This window comes from Periplaneta americana, chromosome 17, assembly GCF_040183065.1.
Source record: "Periplaneta americana isolate PAMFEO1 chromosome 17, P.americana_PAMFEO1_priV1, whole genome shotgun sequence".
In the NCBI taxonomy this organism is placed as follows: Eukaryota; Metazoa; Arthropoda; class Insecta; order Blattodea; family Blattidae; genus Periplaneta; species Periplaneta americana.
The window spans coordinates 137,186,562-137,211,252 of NC_091133.1; the positions used below are offsets into that span (position 1 = coordinate 137,186,562).

Sequence of the window (24,691 nt, forward strand, 5' to 3'; positions counted from 1 at the left end):
AGATCCCAACTTCAAAAGAATTTCAAGGCGCTGCATGTAGCCCCACTTAGTGACATGCTACAAAAAAAACTACTCGAATAATGCAACTAATGTATATCGTCTGATTCATTCCACAACTAAAGCACACTACACTATAAGATGCAACTGGGACTACAGTCAACACATCTAAATTAACGGCTATGAAAAGACCAATCAAATATCCACAATACTGATGCAACGTCGGTGGAATCAATACAATATTCGGTTTTGCCGTAGATAATGCAACACTAAATCGATTCTTCACATTTCATTTATTGTAATAGTAGCTGTAATAGTACATTTACTATTTCTACATCAAACGGGATCAAATAATCCTACAGGTCTAAATAGAAATATTGATAAAATTCCATTTCATATTGTGGAGGGAAACCTCACGTGTAATTTCACTTTATTAGCCATTAAAGACATATTCCGTCCAATAGGAATCCTAGAATCTTACCTTAAAACCCTGCTATACTTTGTAATAGCGTACATACCTTGGAAACGTCAACTTTCTACCGTGCAAATATCTTCCGCTATGATCTAAAGAATAATTAAAGCTATTAACACAAATATAACGTGGGAATTTACTGATAATCACACGAGTCTGTTTTCTTTAGTCAACTCCCCGAAGGTAGGTGTGAACCTCACAAGTGATACCAGCAAGACACCACTACGAAGCAACTAAGCCAGGAGATAATAGGGTAGGGTACCTAGTTCCTTTCCTCTTGCATTGTATACTTCGCCGACTAGCTACATATTATCATAATCCACCCAAGTCTATCGCTCAATATATAGTACAGGTATGTATGTATGTATGTATACATGCATCTGCTTATGTGCACATATATATATAATATTTATTCTTTAATAAACGATTTTACTTAAAGCAGTCATTAATATTTAGAATTATAATAGACGGCATAATGAAATAATTACTGCCAAATGGCACAAGACTTTCAGCAGATATCCTAGTTTCACTAAAATCTCTAAGTCAAAAATTCAATTTACATTCTATTTTCATCAATAGACCTATATGAAATTATCTTCATACTCAAAACACATTTGCATCAAATGGATATAAAGGATGAAACTGGAATTCTGTTGCAAATAATAGAGCGGATTGATTGTTCAGTCAAATTTTCGGCTACAACGATTTGTCAGGCCTGACTGCACAAAGTGAAGAATTAAATGACTAGCTTATTGAAAAGATGATAGATGGCGTTGTTAGCAGAAGAGGAGATGATACTAAAGGATATGCTACTGAAACTAAATGACAGCTGTGAGCAGTGTGAGATGAAGATAAATGCAAATACGACGAAGGGTATGGTCATAGGAAGAAAAATAGAGAAAATAAACTTGCCAATTATAAATGAGGCAGTAAGCAAGTGGACAGCTTCAAATACTTGGGGTGTACTATAAGCAGTAACATGAGCTGCTGCCAGGAAGTCAAAAGGAGGATAGCAATGGCAAAGGAAGCTTTTGATAGAAAAAGGAGCATCTTCTGCGGACCTCTAGAAAAAAAACTAAGATCTAGTGAAGTGCTTTGTATGGAGTGTGGCATTGTATGGGGCGGAAACATGGACGTTACGACGAAATGAAGAAAAGCGAATACAAGCATTTGAAATGTGGATATGGAGGAGAATGGTACGTGTGAATTGTACAGACAAAATAAGAAATGAAGCTGTGATGGAAAGAGTGGATGAAAAAAGAATGATGCTGAAACTGATGAGGAAGAGGAAAAGGACTTGGTTGGGTCACTGGCTGAGAGAAAACTGCATGCTGAAGGATGCACTGGAAGGAATGGTGAACGGGGAAAGAGTTCGGGGCAGAAGAAGATATCAGATGATAGACGACATTAAGATATATAGATCATATGAGGAGACAAAGAGGAAGGCAGAAAATAGGAAAGATTGGAGAAAGCTGTGTTTGCAGTGAAAGACCTGCCCTTGGGCAGAACACTAAATGAAATGATAATTGAAAAATTCATGGAAAGTGATATGAGTAGAGACCGGAATCTTAACCACTACTCTACGGAGTTTGTGCAATGAACCAAATGACTTGACGAATTATCTTTCTTATTTAAAGGAAATCGGCTCTAATCTCTCGTTTGCATTAAACTGCTAGTCTAATGTTTCAAGACTGCAAGCAACGCCACCTAGGAGGCGATACTGCAACGTCTCTTATTTAGCATCATTCGTGACGAAATTGTGACGTAGTCATTACATATATTTTATTTATATGGCTGGTAAAGTAAAATACCAGCTAGGCTATACAGCGATTATTGGTACAGTAATTATGCACGTCTTATTCAATAACTGTTTAACTCATGTTTTAATAGGTAAGACTATACTGTATACCTTCAACTTCAGCCTATAGTTCAGATAAACACGAGTATTACTGATAATATGAAAAAGAAATTAACTGTTCGAAAACGCGTAAAATGAATAATAAGAAAGAATGTGCCACCTTCATGACATGGACCTCCACTTACATCAGTGCATGTTTGTACAGTTATACACGGAGAGTCCATCCATTCATTAATTAATTTCTTTAATTTGAAACGCAAATCAGAATGCAGTTCTTAAAGAAAATTAAGTGACAAGATACCGGCATATTTCGCACAGCCGCTTGACTGTAGAATGAGGAGTCGGCAGAGTTTCCCTGCAATGCTAATGTTTCATCTTAGGGTATCAGGAATTTTGTAGCAAAGGTGAAATCATAGCAAGCGCACCGGTAAATTGCCATTATTCATCGTAAATCCTATTCTACACAAAGAGAGGCGATAAGCGGAGGTCTATGTTCAGACTGATGCACGCAGCGTAGGTGATGTAGCCGTTCTGCCAACTCCAAATATTGACAATGACCAGTAAATTTTGACTGGAGCCCTACATCATAGAGCCGGTGTGTCATGGTGTACGTCACGGCTGCCTAGCTTTACTTCCCTTAGAAAGGAATCCATCGTCTTCGACCAGGTTTGAACCTGCACCCGGTAGCAGGCACCGAACCATTGAGGACGAAGTAATTATGCATGAGTGATTTGAATTCATGCAGCAGGGCATGCATCCCACTCAAGACGCGGAATCGTCTCTATCTCCACTTATCAGTGAGTCTGAATCAATCTAACGCTGACAGAAACAAACCTATTAATTCTTCACTCGGTTAACTGTGCACCGGCTGCAAAGTGAAATAAAGAACAGCAGGAATTTAGTTCACTGATTACGGTAAGTCTGCATGAAGACATAGGCCTACAGGCGACGGAAACCATTCATTTACTGCAGTGAAGGTCAAACTTCCCGGTTGCGTGGCAAATAGTAGCTACAATCCCGGCCCAGAATTTCAGGTGTGTGTAAGTCTACACTTTCAAACACACACATAACTAAAAATCTAACAACTAGGCCCACTAACTGGAACAAATCAGTTCACAAAGTGCAGTCGTAGAGAACGGTTGTGTAGTAAGCAGCATATACAAGTAGGTTAGCGTGTGAAGAAGGTATGGGCGACAACCTAAATTCTTACAGGGCGCGAATCGGGTGCTCCAATGCAGGACAGTGTTGCAGATGTTCAAAAGGTGAAAATGAAATAGTGTCTGATAGCATCAACATATTTGTGGCCGCAGCTGTTTTATCAGTTCTACTGATTATTGGAAATGTGGAGTTAAACCCTGGTCCTGGAGATACAGAAGGAAGAGTCTACAGTGATGAAGTGTTTCAAAGAGAATGGATAAACTATATGAAAGAAACGAGAGAAGACAGACTAAAGGCAAGTTTTCTACTAAACAAAGTAGCAAGTGATATAGATACATTAGTAAACTGAAGTGGAAAAGAAGTTAAAGGAGGTTATCCAAGAGCAGGTGGTGTTAAAATCGATAGTTAAAAAATGGGAAAATGACAGTAGAATTAATAACATTGTAATTTATGGTGTTGAAGAGCGCAATCATGAAAAAGGAATTGATACTGGTTTCGTAGTGTTAGAATTATTAACTAAGTATTTCAGTCTAAACTTGGACATAAGTGCGATTAATAACGCGTATAGAGTAGGTAACGGAAAAAAAGACCAATTATTGTGAAATTGAACAGTTACTTTATCAAAGAGCACATCATTGCCATTACGCGTCAACTCAAAGGCACAAATATATTCATAGAAAATGACTTTGCAAAAGAAATTAGAGTGAAAAGAAAGAAACTAATTCCAATATTAAAAGAAGCTCGAGGTAAAGGATTGAGGGCAACTTTAGTAAAAGATAAAATGAAGATAAACGGAAACATAGTTAACGTAGAGGCCTTAAATAATCAATTCACTGAGGATTTATTAAGTTGCTGCAACAACAGAAATAACGAAATAGAGACTTGTGGAAATAGAGCATCATCGACACCACACGTAAACAGAAGTGCATCACGAAACAGGAAGTCTAGAAGCGTAGAGAGGACTGATAAGAAAAGTAACTCATCAAGCGGGCAGAAGGATTCAGAAATAACAAACAGAAGAATTGATGAGCTTACGGCAGTGAATGATATTAGAGCATACCTAAATAAACTAGACAGCACTGTTTTCACAGATCCCTTTAGAAGAAAGAAGAGTGAAGAAGGAAAACCTTGTATGGAAGAAGAAGCTGGAACCAGTGAAGATGCTGTTTGGGGAGCTGGGGCACAGACTGAGAGAACGACCAGTGAGGGTAGTCCGAGGCGCGCAAGTGAAAATACATCAAGGAGAAGCGATTGTGGATCAACCGGCAAAGTCAGCGCAAGTGAAGACCAATTAATAAGAATGCCACATGCCGTTGGTAGTCCGGGGTGCGCGAGAGGAAGTGCTACAATTTGGAGGAGCTGTGCGATACCGACCGATGAAGTAGAAGCAGGTGACGAACAGTTAATAAGAGGTAAAATGACAAATAGAAACTCTAACAGAAATAAAGTAGATTCAATCAAAACTATAGATACTGAACGAAACTACCTACTAAGAGATAGGCATCAGCAAAGATTAAATTTTCCTAAAATCAGAAAAACTTATTATTAATTAAATAAGGTAAGAAGACAGGTTTTGAAAATAAGATAGAATTACGTCAAGGTTTTTTTTTTAAAATAATTAAAAAAAAAACTGAAAATAGAGAACTAAGGTAGTTATTAAGGTATTCCGATAGTTATATTAATTAGTAAAAGTTCAGAAGAAAATTTGACTTTATAAATTGGTTAACTAATATATTTTAATTTCAATAAGAATGCAATTATAATAAATTTATTAGATCATAATAGAAATCATAATAGAAATGAATCGATAATGAGTACATGCGACATAATGATGAAACTAAATTGAGGTTGATTATGTAAGCAATTTGTCAAGCTTGTTTTTAAGCAGGCATGCGGTAGTCTTCGTAGAAGTTACGCAAACATTTCTGCTGACATGAAAATATTGTAAGAAAGAAAGATTAACCTACATATGGAATGTACCGATTCAGCTATTTCAGGTTCATGACTTACAGTATGTCAACATCTGATCATCTAATTGGAATAATAAATTATTATGTAAAATAAGACCTAAATATTACAATTAGATTTTTGAAAAGGAGCAAATAATTAAGGTTTAAAGTCTTAAGGGTTATCACGATTGGTTTAAACATGCACTAAAACCAGACGTAAGTGCAAGTTTGAACCAATAAATTATTGAGATTTGCGATAGATTAATTAGTTTAGGAAATTGTATATTTATTATGTAGAACTACATTTGTATATAGATCTTTTGTTAAATTATTAAGTTTTGTACTTTTGTGAACAATATCAATAAAGCTATCTATCTATCTAACTGGAACAAAGCAACAGACAAACGAAATTGTGACAATGACTTAATTGTAGGTTTTCTTAAGTCTGATTCTAACCCAGTTCGACTTGGTGAGAAGCAAACGATCACAATTTCTAAATAAGAGCAAACACTTTGAGACAAAAGCAATACAATATGTTTCAGGCAACAAAAAATCTGAACTTGCACAATTAGAAAAGTCATCCACTCCGACAATCTCCTCCATAGCGAGTACGTCCCTTTGAACCTGACTAGGAGTGAGTATGAGTACGCCTAACATTTTATTTAATGATGCTTTCAACCTGGCTACGAGTGAGTATGAGTACGCCTAACATTTTAATGAGGCTTTCAACCTGGCTCCGAGTGAGTATGAGTACGCCTAACATTTTATTTAATGACGCTTTCAACCTGGCTACGAGTGAGTATGAGCACGCCTAACATTTTATTTAATGACGCTTTCAACCTGGCTACGAGTGAGTATGAGCACGCCTAACATTTTATTTAATGACGCTTTCAACCTGGCTACGAGTGAGTATGAGTACGCCTAACATTTTATTTAATGACGCTTTCAACCTGGCTACGAGTGAGTATGAGCACGCCTAACATTTTATTTAATGACGCTTTCAACCTGGCTACGAGTGAGTATGAGTACGCCTAACATTTTATTTAATGACGCTTTCAACCTGGCTACGAGTGAGTATGAGTACGCCTAACATTTTATTTAATGATGCTTTCAACCTGGCTACGAGTGAGTATGAGTACGCCTAACATTTTAATGATGCTTTCAACCTGGCTACGAGTGAGTATGAGTACGCCTAACATTTTATTTAATGACGCTTTCAACCTGGCTACGAGTGAGTATGAGCACGCCTAACATTTTATTTAATGACGCTTTCAACCTGGCTACGAGTGAGTATGAGTACGCCTAACATTTTATTTAATGATGCTTTCAACCTGGCTACGAGTGAGTATGAGTATGCCTAACATTTTATTTAATGAGGCTTTCAACCTGGCTACGAGTGAGTATGAGTACGCCTAACATTTTATTTAATGATGCTTTCAACCTGGCTACGAGTGAGTATGAGTACGCCTAACATTTTATTTAATGATGCTTTCAACCTGGCTACGAGTGAGTATGAGTACGCCTAACATTTTAATGATGCTTTCAACCTGACTAGGAGTGAGTATGAGTACGCCTAACATTTTATTTAATGATGCTTTCAACCTGGCTACGAGTGAGTATGAGTACGCCTAACATTTTATTTAATGATGCTTTCAACCTGGCTACGAGTGAGTATGAGTACGCCTAACATTTTATTTAATGATGCTTTCAACCTGGCTACGAGTGAGTATGAGTACGCCTAACATTTTATTTAATGACGCTTTCAACCTGGCTACGTGTGAGTATGAGTACGCCTGACATTTTATTTAATGACGCTTTCAACCTGGCTCCGAGTGAGTATTAGTAGGCCTAACATTTTATTTAATGACGCTTTCAACCTGGCTACGAGTGAGTATGAGTACGCCTAACATTTTATTTAATGACGCTTTGAACCTGGCTACGAGTGAGTATGAGCACGCCTAACATTTTATTTAATGACGCTTTCAACCTGGCTACGAGTGAGTATGAGTACGCCTAACATTTTATTTAATGACGCTTTCAACCTGGCTACGAGTGAGTATGAGTACGCCTAACATTTTATTTAATGACGCTTTCAACCTGGCTACGAGTGAGTATGAGTACGCCTAACATTTTATTTAATGACGCTTTCAACCTGGCTACGAGTGAGTATGAGTACGCCTAACATTTTATTTAATGACGCTTTCAACCTGGCTACGAGTGAGTATGAGTACGCCTAACATTTTATTTAATGACGCTTTCAACCTGGCTACGAGTGAGTATGAGTAAGGCTAACATTTTATTGAACGACGCTTTCAACCTGGCTCCGAGTGAGTATGAGTACGCCTAACATTTTATTTAATGATGCTTTCAACCTGGCTACGAGTGAGTATGAGTACGCCTAACATTTTATTTAATGACGCTTTCAACCTGGCTACGAGTGAGTATGAGTACGCCTAACATTTTATTTAATGACGCTTTCAACCTGGCTACGAGTGAGTATGAGTACGCCTAACATTTTATTTAATGACGCTTTCAACCTGGCTCCGAGTGAGTATGAGTACGCCTAACATTTTATTTAATGACGCTTTCAACCTGGCTCCGAGTGAGTATGAGTACGCCTAACATTTTATTTAATGACGCTTTCAACCTGGCTCCGAGTGAGTATGAGTACGCCTAACATTTTATTGAACGACGCTTTCAACCTGGCTACGAGTGAGTATGAGTACGCCTAACATTTTATTTAATGACGCTTTCAACCTGGCTACGAGTGAGTATGAGTACGCCTAACATTTTATTTAATGACGCTTTCAACCTGGCTCCGAGTGAGTATGAGTACGCCTAACATTTTATTTAATGACGCTTTCAACCTGGCTCCGAGTGAGTATGAGTACGCCTAACATTTTATTTAATGACGCTTTCAACCTGGCTCCGAGTGAGTATGAGTACGCCTAACATTTTATTGAACGACGCTTTCAACCTGGCTCCGAGTGAGTATGAGTACGCCTAACATTTTATTTAATGACGCTTTCAACCTGGCTACGAGTGAGTATGAGTACGCCTAACATTTTATTTAATGAGGCTTTCAACCTGGCTACGAGTGAGTATGAGTACGCCTAACATTTTATTTAATGAGGCTTTCAACCTGGCTACGAGTGAGTATGAGTACGCCTAACATTTTATTTAATGACGCTTTCAACCTAGCTCCGAGTGAGTATGAGTACGCCTAACATTTTATTTAATGAGGCTTTCAACTTGGCTACGAGTGAGTATGAGTACGCCTAACATTTTATTTAATGACGCTTTCAACCTGGCTACGAGTGAGTATGAGTACGCCTAACATTTTATTTAATGACGCTTTCAACCTGGCTACGAGTGAGTATGAGTACGCCTAACATTTTATTTAATGACGCTTTCAACCTGGCTACGAGTGAGTATGAGTAGGGCTAACATTTTATTGAACGACGCTTTCCCTGCAGAGGTTATTCAGCATCAAAATTGAGAATGGACAAGAAAATTATGGATAATATTTCCTGCAGTCCTGTATCAGGAAGAGGGCTGCTTCTCTTGCCTCCGGATGAAACCATGCTCAAGATTTTATCACACACTAGTATCCGTCGAGTTTGAACTCTCGAAACCCTGATCCTCGGCAAGCATGGTGTCCGCTAGAGCGCAGGAATATTATTTTAAGCTCGTGAGCTTTTTTTTATGTATATTCCGAAATTACTGTAAAAGAGTAAGATAACGTAGGAGATTTATATGACTCCAGGAAGAAATGTCAGATCGTCGGAGAACAAATATCCAACTGTGAACAAAAACAAAGCAAATCTTTAATGCTCAAATTAAAAGCAAGATTATTTTTTTTCGACAAACACCCAAACTCAACCAATTTTGTTATAATGGTAAATGAAGATATTTCAATTATCGTATGAAAAATCAAGAATTTTAATAGTTGTCGACACTAGATACTGTTAAGTCTTGTTCATAAACGCAGGTTTCAGCTTTTGCGTTCATTTCGTGCGACTGAAATATTACCTCGTCAGCGGCAAGGGAGAAGCAGGGGTTGTGCGTCGATGTAAAGAATACGCAACGAAATGCAGACAGCCGTAACACTCGGGGTTACTGCAGATTCTTGAACATTTAATTTCGAAATTCCGATTGATCATCACCGTCCTCACAAAAGCTCTCCAGTGGACCTGGCCTCCAGTTGAATCAATACAACCCCCAACATCAGAGTCAAACCCTCCCTGAAATTATCTTCCCATTTGGGTCTCCGTTTCCCCAGTGGCTTTCTCCCCTCGGGCTTTCCAATCAAAACTCTAAGCATTCGCGATCTGCATGTCCGGCCATCCAAACCAGATCGATTCAATAGTGCTAATTATATGCGTTTATTTAACTTCTCTGTTTCCATCGTAGCTGCGTGGCCAAGCAGATTAATGGAAGAGTACTTTACAATCATGAGGAGAGAGCTAATGGCGGTGAAGTGTAGCGAACGAATTCTTCGCTATCCTATCAAATAGTCACAGCCGTCAGCTGTCTTATTTTCAACACTGTAGACAATTCATTACTTTTGATTCAAGTTACATTACGCTAAAGCGGATCACTTGGGGACTTCGCTAAATTGTAGCATATCATGTCCCGAATGAACTTCTCTGTCTTGTCTTGTCTTCAAGTCTCACTGCGCACCTAATGATGAACCAGCAGCTATGTTCTTTCTTTCGAGCCCTCTCTGTCTCAAGACCTATCCCGCGTACATACAACAATGAGAGCGCAAAGGACCGAAGTTCCCAATTGTTGAAAGTTAACTAGGGCTACAGTAATGAACATAACAAGGAATTGTCTGCATCGCTACTGTTGCCTGGGATTTGCGAGACGAACTCCTACATAAGAGAGTCGTGCACAACCGGTTACGAAAAATGGAAATGATATATCGCTACTGAACGCCTGGCACTGTAGACAGTATGCGAAGCTCTTCCGTCTCGCGGAGTAGTCCAATGTTCGGTTTAACGAATTTTGCGAGTCTTTCTCGGGTGGACGACTTTGGATCATGAAAGACAGACAATATTGAGCCATCTAATTGCAAGAATCGTTGCAAGGACGCGATTATTATCGTGTACCTTTCTTTTGATATTTTATCCTCTCTCTCCCGATTCATTCATTCATTCATTCATTCATTCATTCATTCATTCATTCATTCATTCATTCATTCATTCATTCATTCATTCATTCATTCATTCAGAAATCCAGGTAATCCAGGTATTGCAACAGCACGCATCATGAAGCTACAATCATTAGGGCTTGAGAATATATCTGTGGTTCTGAATAATTTCAAGGGAAAAATTGTTCCGGGGCCGGGTATCGAACCCGGGACCTTTGGTTAAACGTACCAGCGCTCTAACAACTGAGCTACCCGGGAACTCTACCTGACACCGATCCAATTTTTCCCTCAAATTAACTTTACAGGGAGTTATACCTGGAAGCTTGATTTGCATAATACACATCACTGTACGTAACAGAAAACCACAATTTAAGTCACACAGAGTTAGTGTGCACTCAATGTTGGTTGCTTGACAGTTGTCAGCCCACTTTGAGGTCTGTGGATAGAGAGGGAAAAATTGGATCGGTGTCGGGTAGAGTTCCCGGGTAGCTCAGTTGGGAGAGCGTTGGTACGTTTAACCAAAGGTCCCGGGTTCGATACCCGGCCCGGAACAATTCTTCCCTTGAAATTATTAAAATTAACTTTACAGGGAGTTATACCTGGAAGCTTGATTTGCATCTGTGGTTCTGTCTAGCCAGCAAGATATCGGGCGCAACCGCTGAAGGTCGGATATTCGGTTGGATGCTCGCCGGTCGAATATAAGCCGGTTTTAAGCTCTCTGCTACATAAGACTGCAGGCGCAGGCAGTCACTGCAGGTGGGCGGTACAGAGGTGCAGTGTTTCTGATTGAGACGACGCTCGTGTGAAAGCAGACACGCTCTGGTGAAGCTGTCACAAAATTTCCCTCTTCCACTGATTTTTTTTTTTTTGCGTTGTCGATATTCGAAGTTCGAATCATCAGTTTCCACGAAGGCCTCACATTCAATTGTTATGTGTTGGATTTCGAATAAGAAAGTGAGAGTATTACTTAATTTAGAAAACGGCAACTTCGTTACCGGTTTTTGTTTAAAAACAAACGAATTGAAATGTCACGAGTTCCTTGCGCCTCGCTCTAAACGCTCCGACTCGCCCATGACATCTCGTGGATTTTTCCCGCTGTGCCGGTATGTGCAGCTGCTTGCTGTATCCTGGTGTGCATTGACGTGCGGCGAGGCTTATTGACTATTGGAACGACGCGAGGGGTGGGGGGAGGTATGCTCGTGATGTTGTTTGACAGGCTTCGTGCCCCAATACGTTCCTAAAAGCAAAAAGAATTAAAAGATTTCCCAATCTGTATGCATAATCAAGCCATTTCTATTAGAAAGGTATTTTCACTGGTTCGCGTACATCAGTTTCCAGAATAGGAATATTATTTCAGGATCCCCGTGCATGGCGCAAATATGTGGAACGTGTGACAAACGTGTTGGCCAGCATAGCACTGAAAGTACAGTGAATGGTATGAATCTTTTCTCTTCCTTTCATTAAAACACAATGACGTGTTTCTTTTGCATTTCCCTCATACTCCATGAGGTTTAGAATGTTTCTGTGTACTTTGTCTTCATTGAAACACAGAATGAATCCTTTATTTCGCATTTCCCTCACATTCCATGGGGTTATAGGCTAGATCTTTCTGTGCACCTTTTCCTCTTATCTTCATTGGAAACCATGGTGAGGTCTTTCTTTTGGGTTTAATTCATTTCATGAAATTAAGAATGTTCATGCAGACCTATATTCATCGAGCAACAGGATGAGTTTTTCTTGCTGCCGTACTTCATTTATAAGACATAGAGTAAGATGTTCTTATGCAACTTTCATCTAAACACAGGTTGAGTGATTCAGTCGTCTATATCCTATTTCGCATAAAGTAGCAGCACATTGTGCAGATCAGCTTTCTCACAGATAAATGCCTACTTTTTATATAACACATCAAACGCGTCTGCCTAGGGAATAGTGTGTACATTTCGCCGGAGTTAAGTTTTTGTGTTGTTCAATATGGACAGATAAGACAGCTTGACGGAACATCTTGGTTAAAGCATTAGCATACAGCTGACTTCGTTCAACGCAGTTCAGTTCAGTTCTTGGCAATTAACGAAGAAATCGTACAGAACGTGTCGTTCTATTTAGGCTACCTAAGATTATATCAACAACCATCCGACTCTACAATGCAGAATTTAGTGAAAAAAAGTGAGAGAAAGAGGTTCAATTTTAAATAAAAAGAAGGTGCATGAATGTCGTTCTTACTAAAGGTTACAGGCTAGAGCAGTGCCCACGAATTAGCTAGCTATCCCACAGGTTGACCGACAAATAAGTACTTTTATGTTTTTATTAAGACTTTAAAGTAGGCCTAACAGCGATGCAATATTGAATAGAGGAATGGAAAAAGCGTGAAGGATATATCTGCGGCTGACCACAGACCTGCAGACTTAACAGTAAGCGACACAGGACATCGGTGTCTGGCATTACAAGAAGCTGCTGAAGATGAATCGCCCGCCGCCGTGGCTGTAGACATCATCTGCGCCGCGCCGGCCGGCCGGTCGGAAATCTCCTTAATATCAATGTCTCATATATTATGCGCACTAACGATTTACGAGGGCTATTCATAAAGTAACTTCCTTTTTCATATAGCGTGCGTAACAACAGAGACAGTGGCGCCGCTCTTGCGGTGGAGTGTACCTTGAAGCAGTACGCGTCGAGCAGCGGTAGAGCCAAGGTCGTGTCTTTGTTCCTCTCTGAGCCACGTGCTGTCAAAATGTGTGCTGCAATCGCAAGTCCCGCCAGGTGTGAGGTACGTTCTGTAATAAGATTTCTTGTGGCCAAAAACTGTAAAGCTAGTGAAATCCATAGCCAACTTTGTGAAGTTTATGGGCCAGACGTAAAGAGTGAAGGTGGTGTAAGACAATGGTGCCGTATGTTCAAAAATGAGCGAACCAATGTCCATGATGAAGAGAGAAGTGGTCGACCGAGTATCGTGAATGCAGATCTGATTCGTTTGGTTGACAAAAGGGTTAGAACAAACCGCAGGTTCACCATGTCGGAGCTTAGTGAGGATTTTCCACAGATTAGTCGTAGGCCTACTCTTCTGTACAAAGTGATTACCGAAGATTTGGGCTACCGGAAACTTTCTGCCAGATAGGTGCCTAAATTACTTTCTGAGGAACAAAAGGCTCAGCGGATAGGAGCAGCACTGTCCTTTCTTGAGCGCTACGAAAGAGAAGGTGATGCTTTTCTCGATCAGATTGTGACAGGAGATGAGACTTGGGGGCGGTATGTGAATGCAGAAAAAAATCTTCAATCAATGCAGTGGGGTCATACTCACTCCCCGAAAAAAAACCACAAAGTGCCGTCAAACACTTTCCACGAGGAAACTAATAGCAACTGTCTTCTGGGACAGAAAAGGAATTTTGCTAGTGGAGTTCTTGGAGAGGAATGCCACAATTAACTCTGAGCGTTACTGTAACACACTAACAAACTTGAAAAGGGCCATTCAAAACAAACTTCGTGGCATGCTGAGCTCTGGGGTGATTTTCCTGCATGACAACGCCCGACCGCATAGAGCGCGTCGTACTGCGACCAAACTGCAAGAGTTCAACTGGGAAGTACTGGATCACCCTCCCTATAGCCCAGATTTGCCGCCTAGCGATTACCATCTCTTCATGCACATGAAGACGTGGCTTGACTCGAAGCGCTTTGACGATAACGAAGAGTTGAAAACCAGCGTCATAGGTTGGCTTTAGTCGCAGGCGGCCGAATTCTACGATTACGGAATTTCAAAGCTCGTCAAACGCTACTAAGTGTCTCAATATGACTGGAAACTATGTGGAAAAATAAACTAGAGTGTATACATTCAAACGTATTGTAACCCAATCCTGTAACGTCATTCACAGGTTTGTGAAAAATAAACGGAAGTTACTTTATGAATAGCTCTCATATATCATCGTAAGCCTCACAATTTTATTCTAAACCAAGTGGTACGTTTCGAACTAACAAAACTAAATGCTCAATTAGATGTTTAATATATTTAAGTCTTCCCACTTTCCTTTTCCCATTATTGGCAGGTCTGCAGTTTTTATATCCAGTTTTCTTATATATATTCTTATTTATAAAATAGGTATAATTTTACAATTTTTGCAGTGTTTAATCTTATTAAATCTTGTCTTTGAAAAGTAGAAATTTTGCAAAGTCGGAAACAATGAAGTCTTGCATGCTTTAAGTTTCCTTATTTTAACCTGATTGGATTTGTACAATTTTCATTTAATATGTTCAATATGTATTTGTTGTTATTTAAGTATTTCTGTTGGAAGTATTTGTCACCCTCATATTGTTCATTGGCATGCTAAACACTTAAATCTCTACATATGCCAATATTGTTTCCTATACTAGGTTCACTTCTTACACTTTGTTGACTTACACAGACCACTGTTGCCAGCATATCGCCCTACAATCTTTTCAACAAAAAGTAGCTGAATCTCTCCAAAGTTTGTTAAAAAAATCCCCAGAAATGTCGCTAAAATGAATAATAAATATCACTAAATAAGAATAAGAAAAACATACATATTCGGCGAAAAACATAATTTCCTCGTCATCACCCTCTTATACCGAGTCTGGTTGTGTTGTTGACGGCTGTGGGAGCAGATGATTGTGAATACACTACCCTTGATACAATCATTGACAGTACAATTTCTGGCAAATTGTAAGTGTGGAAATTTTCGCCCAAGCGTTTGACCACAATTTTTTTTCTGAAATCTATCACTTATTAAATTTTATATATTAAAATTTATTAAAACCACCAAAAACTACAGCCTCATTTGCTTCACACGAACTGTAGACACAAAATTCCAAAACTCGTCTCACGTCGGTTGGGAGTGGAAAATCTCCGCGTTGCGGGTAAGAACCAAGAATTAGTTGGAGCTCACGACTCGTCACGTGACAATCAAAGGTGCCGCCGTTTATGGGTGTTGGAGCAGTAGCTTTGAGAGAGAGACCTGACCCGTTAGAATCATTGAATCAGCATCTTTCACCCTGATCACTGATCACAAATATATGAGATCAGGGCTTTCACGTATGAATCATTAGACTACTCAGTCTTGCACCGATGCCTCTTCTAAAACTAAGAAGTGCATGACTTCAGTTGAATGTTTTAACTTAAAAGAAAAAAAAAGTGGGAGAATATAAAAATTAGCAGAAAAGTCGCTAATCGTATTTTACAAAATTTATCGCCGAGACTGATTCAAAATTCCCTAAATTTAGCGACTTATCGCTAAATATGGCAACACTGACACAGACCATGATTTTGGATTTTGTTGCTGAAAAAACTTAATCGCACCAAAATAATTCACAATATTCTTCAAAGGAAAAACACCTCTTTGTAGATGATCTTTTGAATTAAGCGTGATTACCACATCGTCTGCATTTAATAACGTGTTAAATATTTTGTTTTGATTTCTCATAATTTTTTTAAGTATATTGAGTATATATACAGTAGTGGCAAAAAAAGACCGGACCGACTCTTGTAGCTGATTTCAGAACCTTGTTCACTCAGAGCACGATAGACTGGTAACTAAGACTTTTGTGGTTCGAATCCTGCCTTGGAAGGAAACTTTTTTTTGTTCCTTATTCAAATTTATTCCCAATACATTTCGATTGCTGGTAAAATTCATGTTCTGGGAATAATAAGTTAATTAAGTAGTAAAATATCGCTACAATCGAAAAGTATTGGGAATGAATTTGAATAAGGAACAAAAAAAAGTTTTCTTCCCAGGCAGGATTCGAACCACGAAAGACTTAGTTACCAGTCTATCGTGCTCTGAGTGAACAAGGCTCTGAAATCAGCTACAAGGGTCGGTCCGGTTTTTTTTTTTTTTCCATTACTGTACACATTAAGTCTTAATAGTGAAGGTCAGCGGTTCCCAACCTGGGGTACGCGTCGGGTCTCTCAAGGGTACGCCAAAGATAATTAATGTTGGACATTACATCTTTTGCCTCGCGCCATGCAATATCTGATAATACAAGTAAAGATAAACCTGAAACTTTTTAAAATGTGCTTCGTAATTGTAATTTATTTATTTTGTTACTAAAAATTTCATAAAATTTGTATTCGATAGCATAATATTATAAAACACATGCTAATGAAATAACTATCAGAGTTATTCAAATCAAGCTTTCAGGTATAACTCCCTGTAAAGTTCATTTGAATAATTTCGAGGGAAAAATTCTTCCGGGGCTGCGCATCGAACCCGGGACCTTTGGTTAAACGTAACCAAAGGTCCCGGGTTCGATGCTCGGCCCCGGAACAATTTTTCCCTCGAAATTATTCATTTCAGAGTTATTAGTTTTAATTATGGGTCTACTATTACTTTCAGAAAATTGTAAAATTAATAATACCTTTTGTCAAATTTGTTTCTATTATTCTAAATTTTATAAAAATTAACCTAGATGTATAAAATCGTTTTATTACATTTTATGAAAAATGGTGTGGGGAGAGTTGGGGGTACAGTTTCAGTAAAAACCTAGTTAAGGAGTACGAAAGACAAAAAAATGCTGGAACCATTAGTGTAGGTGACACTAGACAATCCTTCCCGACTACCAGAGCTTACTTTGTTTTAAATGTTAAAGTTTATCATTTAAGTCTCCATTTACGGTATGATGTATTTTATATATTTATACTATGTTATGTATTAACTTATTTTGAATTTGTTCCTGAAGAAGTATTTTGGAAAGTAAAGATAAGCCTATTTTCAGTAGTAGTGCTTTTTATTGCGTTTAAATCCCATAATCGTTCAGTCGTGCTTCTTCTGCGGTAAAATGCCACGATTGTTTAATCGTGCTCCTTACTGCGGTCTAATGTCACGATTGTTCAGTCGTGCTTGTTACTGCGATCGAATGTCACAATTGTTTAGTCGTGCTTGTTTCTGCGGTCTAATGTCACAATTGTTTAATCGTGCTCCTTACTGCGGTCTAATGTCACGATTGTTTGGTCGTGTTTGTTACTGCGGTCTAACGTCACGATTGTTCAGTCGTGCTTGTTACTGCGATCGAATGTCACAATTGTTTAGTCGTGCTTGTTTCTGCGGTCTAATGTCACAATTGTTTAATCGTGCTCCTTACTGCGGTCTAATGTCACGATTGTTCAGTCCTGCTTGTTACTGCGGTCTAATGTCACGATTGTTTAATCGTGCTTGTTACTGCGATCTAAAGTCACGATTGTTTAGTCGTGATTGTTACTGCGGTCTAATATCACAATTGTTTAATCGCGCTCCTTACTGCAGTTTAATGTCACTTTTGTTCAGTCGTGCTTGTTACTGCGATCTAATGTCACAATTGTTTAATCGTGCTCCTTACTGCGGTCTAAAGTCACGATTGTTTAGTCGTGTTTGTTACTGCGGTCTAACGTCACGATTGTTCAGTCGTGCTTGTTACTGCGATCGAATGTCACAATTGTTTAGTCGTGCTTGTTTCTGCGGTCTAATGTCACAATTGTTTAATCGTGCTCCTTACTGCGGTCTAAAGTCACGATTGTTTGGTCGTGTTTGTTACTGCGGTCTAACGTCACGATTGTTCAGTCGTGCTTGTTACTGCGATCGAATGTCACAATTGTTTAGTCGTGCTTGTTTCTGCGGTCTAATGTCACAATTGTTTAATCGTGCTCCTTACTGCGGTCTAATGTCACGATTGTTCAGTCCTGCTTGTTACTGCGGTCTAATGTCACGATTGTTTAATCGTGTTTGTTACTGCGGTCTAATGTCACGATTGTTCAGTCGTGCTTGTTACTGCGGTCTAATGTCACGATTGTTTAATCGTGCTCCTTGCTGCGGTTTAATGTCACTTTTGTTCAGTCGTGCTTGTTACTGTGATCTAATGTCACAATTGTTTAGTCGTGTTTGTTACTGCGGTCTAAAGTCACGATTATTTAGTCGTGTTTGTTACTGCGGTCTAATGTCACAATTGTTTAATCGTGCTCCTTACTGCGGTCTAATGTCACGATTGTTCAGTCGTGCTTGTTACTGCGGTCTAATGTCACGATTGTTTAATCGTGCTTGTTACTGCGATCTAAAGTCACGATTGTTTAGTCGTGATTGTTACTGCGGTCTAATATCACAATTGTTTAATCGCGCTCCTTACTGCAGTTTAATGTCACTTTTGTTCAGTCGTGCTTGTTACTGCGATCTAATGTCACAATTGTTTAATCGTGCTCCTTACTGCGGTCTAAAGTCACGATTGTTTAGTCGTGTTTGTTACTGCGGTCTAACGTCACGATTGTTCAGTCGTGCTTGTTACTGCGGTCTAATGTCACAATTGTTTAATCGTGCTCCTTACTGCGGTCTAATGTCACGATTGTTTAGTCGTGTTTGTTTCTGCGATCTAATGTCACGATTGTTTAATCGTGCTTGTTACTGCGGTCTAATATCACGATTGTTTAGTCGTGTTTGTTACTGCGGTCTAATGTCACAATTGTTCAGTCGTGCTTGTTACTGCGGTCTAATGTCACAATTGTTTAATCGTGCTCCTTACTGCTTTTTAATGTCACTTTTGTTCAGTCGTGCTTGTTACTGCGATCTCGATCTAATGTCACAATTGTTTAATCGTGCCCTTACTGCGGTCTAATGTCACGATTGTTTATTCGTGTTTGTTACTGCGGTCTAACGTCACGATTGTTCAGTCGTGCTTGTTACTGCGGTCTAATGTCACAATTGTTTAATCGTGCTTGTTACTGCGGTCTAATGTCACGATTGTTTAGTCGTGTTTGTTTCTGCGGTCTAATGTCACGATTGTTTAGTCGTGTTTGTTACTGCGGTCTAACGTCACGATTGTTCAGTCGTGCTTGTTACTGCGGTCTAATGTCACGATTGTTTAGTCGTGTTTGTTACTGCGGTCTAACGTCACGATTGTTCAGTCGTGCTTGTTACTGCGGTCTAATGTCACGATTGTTTAGTCGTGTTTGTTACTGCGGTCTAACGTCACGATTGTTCAGTCGTGCTTGTTACTGCGGTCTGATGTCACGATTGTTTAGTCGTGTTTGTTACTGCGGTCTAATGTCACAATTGTTTAATCGTGCTCCTTACTGCGGTCTAATGTCACGATTGTTCAGTCGTGCTTGTTACTGCGGTCTAATGTCACGATTGTTTAATCGTGCTTGTTACTGCGATCTAAAGTCACAATTGTTTAGTCGTGTTTGTTACTGCGGTCTAATATCACAATTGTTTAATCGTGCTCCTTACTGCGGTTTAATGTCACTTTTGTTCAGTCGTGCTTGTTACTGCGATCTAATGTCACAATTGTTTAATCGTGCTCCTTACTGCGGTCTAAAGTCACGATTGTTTAGTCGTGTTTGTTACTGCGATCTAATGTCACGATTGTTTAGTCGTGCTTGTTTCTGCAGTCCAATGTCACAATTGTTTAATCGTGCTCCTTACTGCGGTTTAATGTCACGATTGTTCAGTCGTGCTTGTTACTGCGGTCTAATGTCACGATTGTTTAATCGTGCTTGTTACTGCGATCTAATGTCACGATTGTTTAATCGTGCTTGTTACTGCGGTCTAATGTCACGATTGTTCAGTCGTGCTCGTTACTGCGGTCTAATGTCACGACTGTTTAATCGTGCTTGTTACTGCGGTCTAATGTCACGATTGTTTAATCGTGCTTGTTACTGCGATCTAATGTCACGATTGTTTAATCGTGCTTGTTACTGCGGTCTAATGTCACGATTGTTCAGTCGTGCTTGTTACTGCGGTCTAATGTCACGAATGTTCAGTCGTGCTTGTTACTGCGGTCTAATGTCACGACTGTTTAATCGTGCTTGTTACTGCGGTCTAATGTCACGATTGTTTAATCGTGCTTGTTACTGCGGCCTAATGTCACGATTGTTCAGTCGTGCTTGTTACTGCGGTCTAATGTCACGATTGTTTAATCGTGCTTGTTACTGCGTTTTAATAACACGATTGTTCAGTCGTGCTTGTTACTGCCGTCTAATGTCACGATTGTTTAATCGTGCTTGTTACTGCGGTCTAATGTCACAATTGTTTAATCGTGCTTGTTACTGCGGTCTAATGTCACAATTGTTTAATCGTGCTTGTTACTGCGGTCTAATGTCACGATTGTTCGGTCGTCATTCTTATTGCGGTCAAATGTCGCAACTATGTGTTAATGCTTCTTACTGCGGTCAGATGTCAAGATCGTTCGATCGTGTTTCTACTATGATCAAACGTGACGATCGTTCCGGCATACCTATTACTGCGGTCAAATGTCGTAATCACTCGATCGTGTTTCTTGCTATAGCAATCGTTCCGAGTTTCTTCGTTGTCAGAATACCGATAATGTTAGCTTCTTATTCAGAAGCTTTTACAGAGATAGTATGTAGGTATCCAGCGTTGATGGGATGTGTTGGACTGTAAACCGATCTATTCCGATATCAAATATTGTTGTAATTTAGTACTGTAGCGTATGTCGCTGAAGCTCGAGCGCGCCGGTCTTCCATCCAGGTGTCCCGGTTGATCCCCAGCCAGGTTGTGATGGACAAAATAGACGTTTTCTAGGAGAACTCCAGTTTTCTTCTACCATTTCAACAACTCTCCACTTTCCTTCCTTTCATGTAGACCTATCTTCTGAAATAGTTGAAACTAGGCTAGGGTGAAGTTTTGGGTTAGATCTATTCCAACAAAGCTTACATCCTTTTGTCCACACTCTGCCTCTGATTTGGAATTGGTTTGCCAAGTTTGGAAATCTCCTAATTTCTGTAAATGTCTTGTCCACTTGTAGGGTAATATTTTATGTCTCCAACTTTGTTACCTTCTTTTATTATGCCTACTATAAAATGATTTACATGGCGGTCCTATCTTGTAAATCCTGAGGGTTGCCTTAGCATTCATACTGTATGATTTTGTGTTTCTAGGTACCGGTTTCCTTAGAATTCAAACTTTGTTGTTATACGTCAGTATGAATTATTTTTAATTTTATTCTGCAAGCTTAAAATATTATGTTTCAATTATTATAAGAACAATCGTCAACATAGTCTGTTAAAAATATAATTGCCTTAATTTGTTTTAACAGTGAGAAAACACATTAAATTTGTCTGTTAGGGTTGCTGTAATAATTTCTTAATTTTCCATCAATTTGTTTCCGTGGAATTATTCCAGATTTCCTATGTGACTATTGTTTTAAACTTGGATCTATTATTTCATCCAAATTTCAATTTTTATTTTTATTTTAACCCTTTTGCATGTTTTGCCATATAATTTTGTAGTTTAGATTTCTGATGAATATTTTCACTTCGGATATATCGCAGTTTGTGTTGAATCACTTCATCAGCGTCACAGCACTAGTAATGCCTTCTTATTATTCCTCACTGCCTGCCGGCCACATTACGACTCGTTAGAACAGATAAGTGGTGATTTAACGATATTTTCATTAAGAGCGATATTTGTGCGTCACACAGCACGAGTCACACGACCTCCGTGGCGATCCTTCGCTTCTGCAGACAGATCAAACAGACCTGGAGCCAATATTGCACACACCGGTTCCTCGGAAGGACAGAACGTCAAAGTGGAGCGGGTTCAATATTAAATTGTGGTTCACGCTTAAATTGTAATGAAAATTCTGACTGACTGGCCCGATTCATACAAAATCAAACGACCCTCCAGGATGAAAGCTAAATATTTGGATTTGTATATAAAAGTTAGCTCTAGCATCTAATGGCGCTGAAACTTACAGCAGGCTCAAATATGCTACAGTTCCCTGCGGGGGCTGAGTGGTCACATACGCGGGCTGGGTTTGAGTCCCGGTTAGGACTGGGATGAAAAATCCATAGTAACACTTGTGGCGGACAAGGACGTAGTTGGGGCTTTTCTCGGGGTTTTTCTGTTTTCCCGTACAAGGAATCTACATCACTACGCCAACATATCATTTCATACCATCCCACGAACGCTGGCTAGCCTAGGGACGAGTGGGGTTGCCTACTCCAAACCTGGGTACGCAGCGAACCTTATGGACACTTGTTACCAACAACTCTGATGGACACCTGTCTGTCCTAATTTCTATCACACCATCATTGCGATATGACCATAAACATTATCACATCATTATCATCATAATTAGTCATATTTGTAGGTTTCTAATCAAGAAAAAGGTAGCACTCAGTGTGAGGGTCATATTGGAACATGGTCTGAAAAAAGAAGCACGTAAACGAATCATAGTACACACCTGTGGAGTAACGGTCAGCGCGTCTGGCTGCGAAAGCAGGTGACCCGGGCTCGAATCCCGGTCGGGGCAAGTTATCTGTTGAGGTTTTTTCCGGGGTTTTCCCTCAACCCAATACGAGCAAATGCTGGGTAACTTTCGGTGCTGGACACCGTACCCATTTCACCGGCATTATCACCTTCATTTCATTCAGACGCTAAATAACCTAGATGTTGATACAACGTCGTAAAATAACCCAATAAAATAAAACAGAATAATAATGTTTAGAGTTCATATTATTATATGATTTAAATTACAAAATTTTCTTTCAAATCGAAATGAAATTTTATTTAACAGTGTTATAATATTTCTTAAGAATGTCTCAGCAAGCGCATGCTGTGCAATAACCGCAAATTTAACAATGAATTATCGAATGCCGATAACTTTCCTGATTTGCTTTTTTAATTGGATTTTTGGTCAGATTCGGTATGTTGTATTGGTATGTGTCCGATACGCTCACTATTATAAAAGAGCCACAACATGTGATGACATTTATTTTTCTCCCCTCGCCGCTTACTAGGTTTGGTTCCAAAATCAACGAGCCAAGATGAAGAAGATCCAGAAGAAAGCGAGGCAAGAAAACAAGAACAGCAAAGACGACGAATGTAGCGACGACAAAGGCCAGAAGACGAAAGTCAAAGAAGAAGACCAAAGTAAGCAAAGCTCCATATTACTCAGGGCTGTGATGTAATAGATTTATTTACATTTTCAATCTGCTTTAAGTGTTTCCGTCTCATGAGTCTTCTCTTGCATGCTTAAGACACAGAAGACATGTGAACGTTGAAGTTAACCTCCAATCCACACACACACGCACGCAGTTTCGCTTTTTTACAGTTGTTGGCTCCATCTATATGCCACACAGCGTAACGCCGGCAATCTGTAGGGTCATCAAGGTTGAGATCTTTCTTGTTTGTAGCTTCATTCCAAGATTTCCTGTGGCTTCCTTCCTTGCGTCTTCCATTTCTTATCTCATTTTACCATTGCTCCCCACTCATACGCAGAAGGTCTTAACTAATGCAGTATTTGTTTTCTCTCTAAAGTACCCAAAATGTCTTTTCTTATCTCTAATTTCTTCATTCCTAATTCTATCCCGTCTTGATACACCTAAATTGAGCCTCAAATACTCCATCTCCACTCTAATAGTTTTCTTCTATCCCTATCAGTATCCATACTTTGCATCCATGACGTAGCCTACCGCAATTCAGTTCCATATGAATAAGTCTAATCTAAAAAATGTTAACAAACAAAATGACAGAAATAGCATTTCAAGGCTCATGATGTAAAGTAAGCCAGCACTAGATCACTTCATAGAGAACAGGTCTCTTCTATCAGGCACAGTTATTACTGTAAATATGCAAATATTAAGATTTCAAAGAATATGCGATGTTTTACTTCGCACCCTCAAATACACAACTAAGCGGGCACCTCAAATAAAATGTTACACTTCTTTTAATACAGGGGCGGGGAAAGTAGACACTAAATCGCTCAGATAGACATAAAATAGAAATATATAGACCTACATAAAATTTCTAGGTCTCATTACTCAGTTGTAATCTTTTAGACCATGAGAGAAACGAAGATATCCTAAGAATAGAGCTAGATGCATTTAAGATAAATAAGCGAAACTACAAAAACGAACTCATACGAAGACATAGAATGGGCTGTAACAGGCACCTCGTTATGATCTGAAGGATAGCCTGCAAGGAATGAGCTGTAACAGGCACCTCGTTATGATCTGCAGGATAGCCTGCAAGGAATGGGCTGTAACAGGCACCTCGTTATGATCTGCAGGATAGCCTGCAAGGAATGGGCTGTAACAGGCACCTCGTTATGATCTGCAGGATAGCCTGCAAGGAATGGGCTGTAACAGGCCCCTCGTTATGATCTGCAGGATA

The 24,691-nt window shown here is 39.4% G+C and overlaps 1 protein-coding gene across 1 annotated transcript in view; it reads left to right on the forward strand.

Moving 5' to 3' along the window:
- LOC138692615 (LIM homeobox transcription factor 1-beta) overlaps positions 1-24,691 on the forward strand; it is a 151,967-nt gene that overhangs the window by 95,750 nt on the left and 31,526 nt on the right. The window contains exon 5 of the mRNA XM_069815638.1: positions 23,317-23,449. Within this exon, the coding sequence (XP_069671739.1) occupies positions 23,317-23,449 (133 nt within the window). The remainder of the gene's footprint in view (positions 1-23,316; positions 23,450-24,691) is intronic.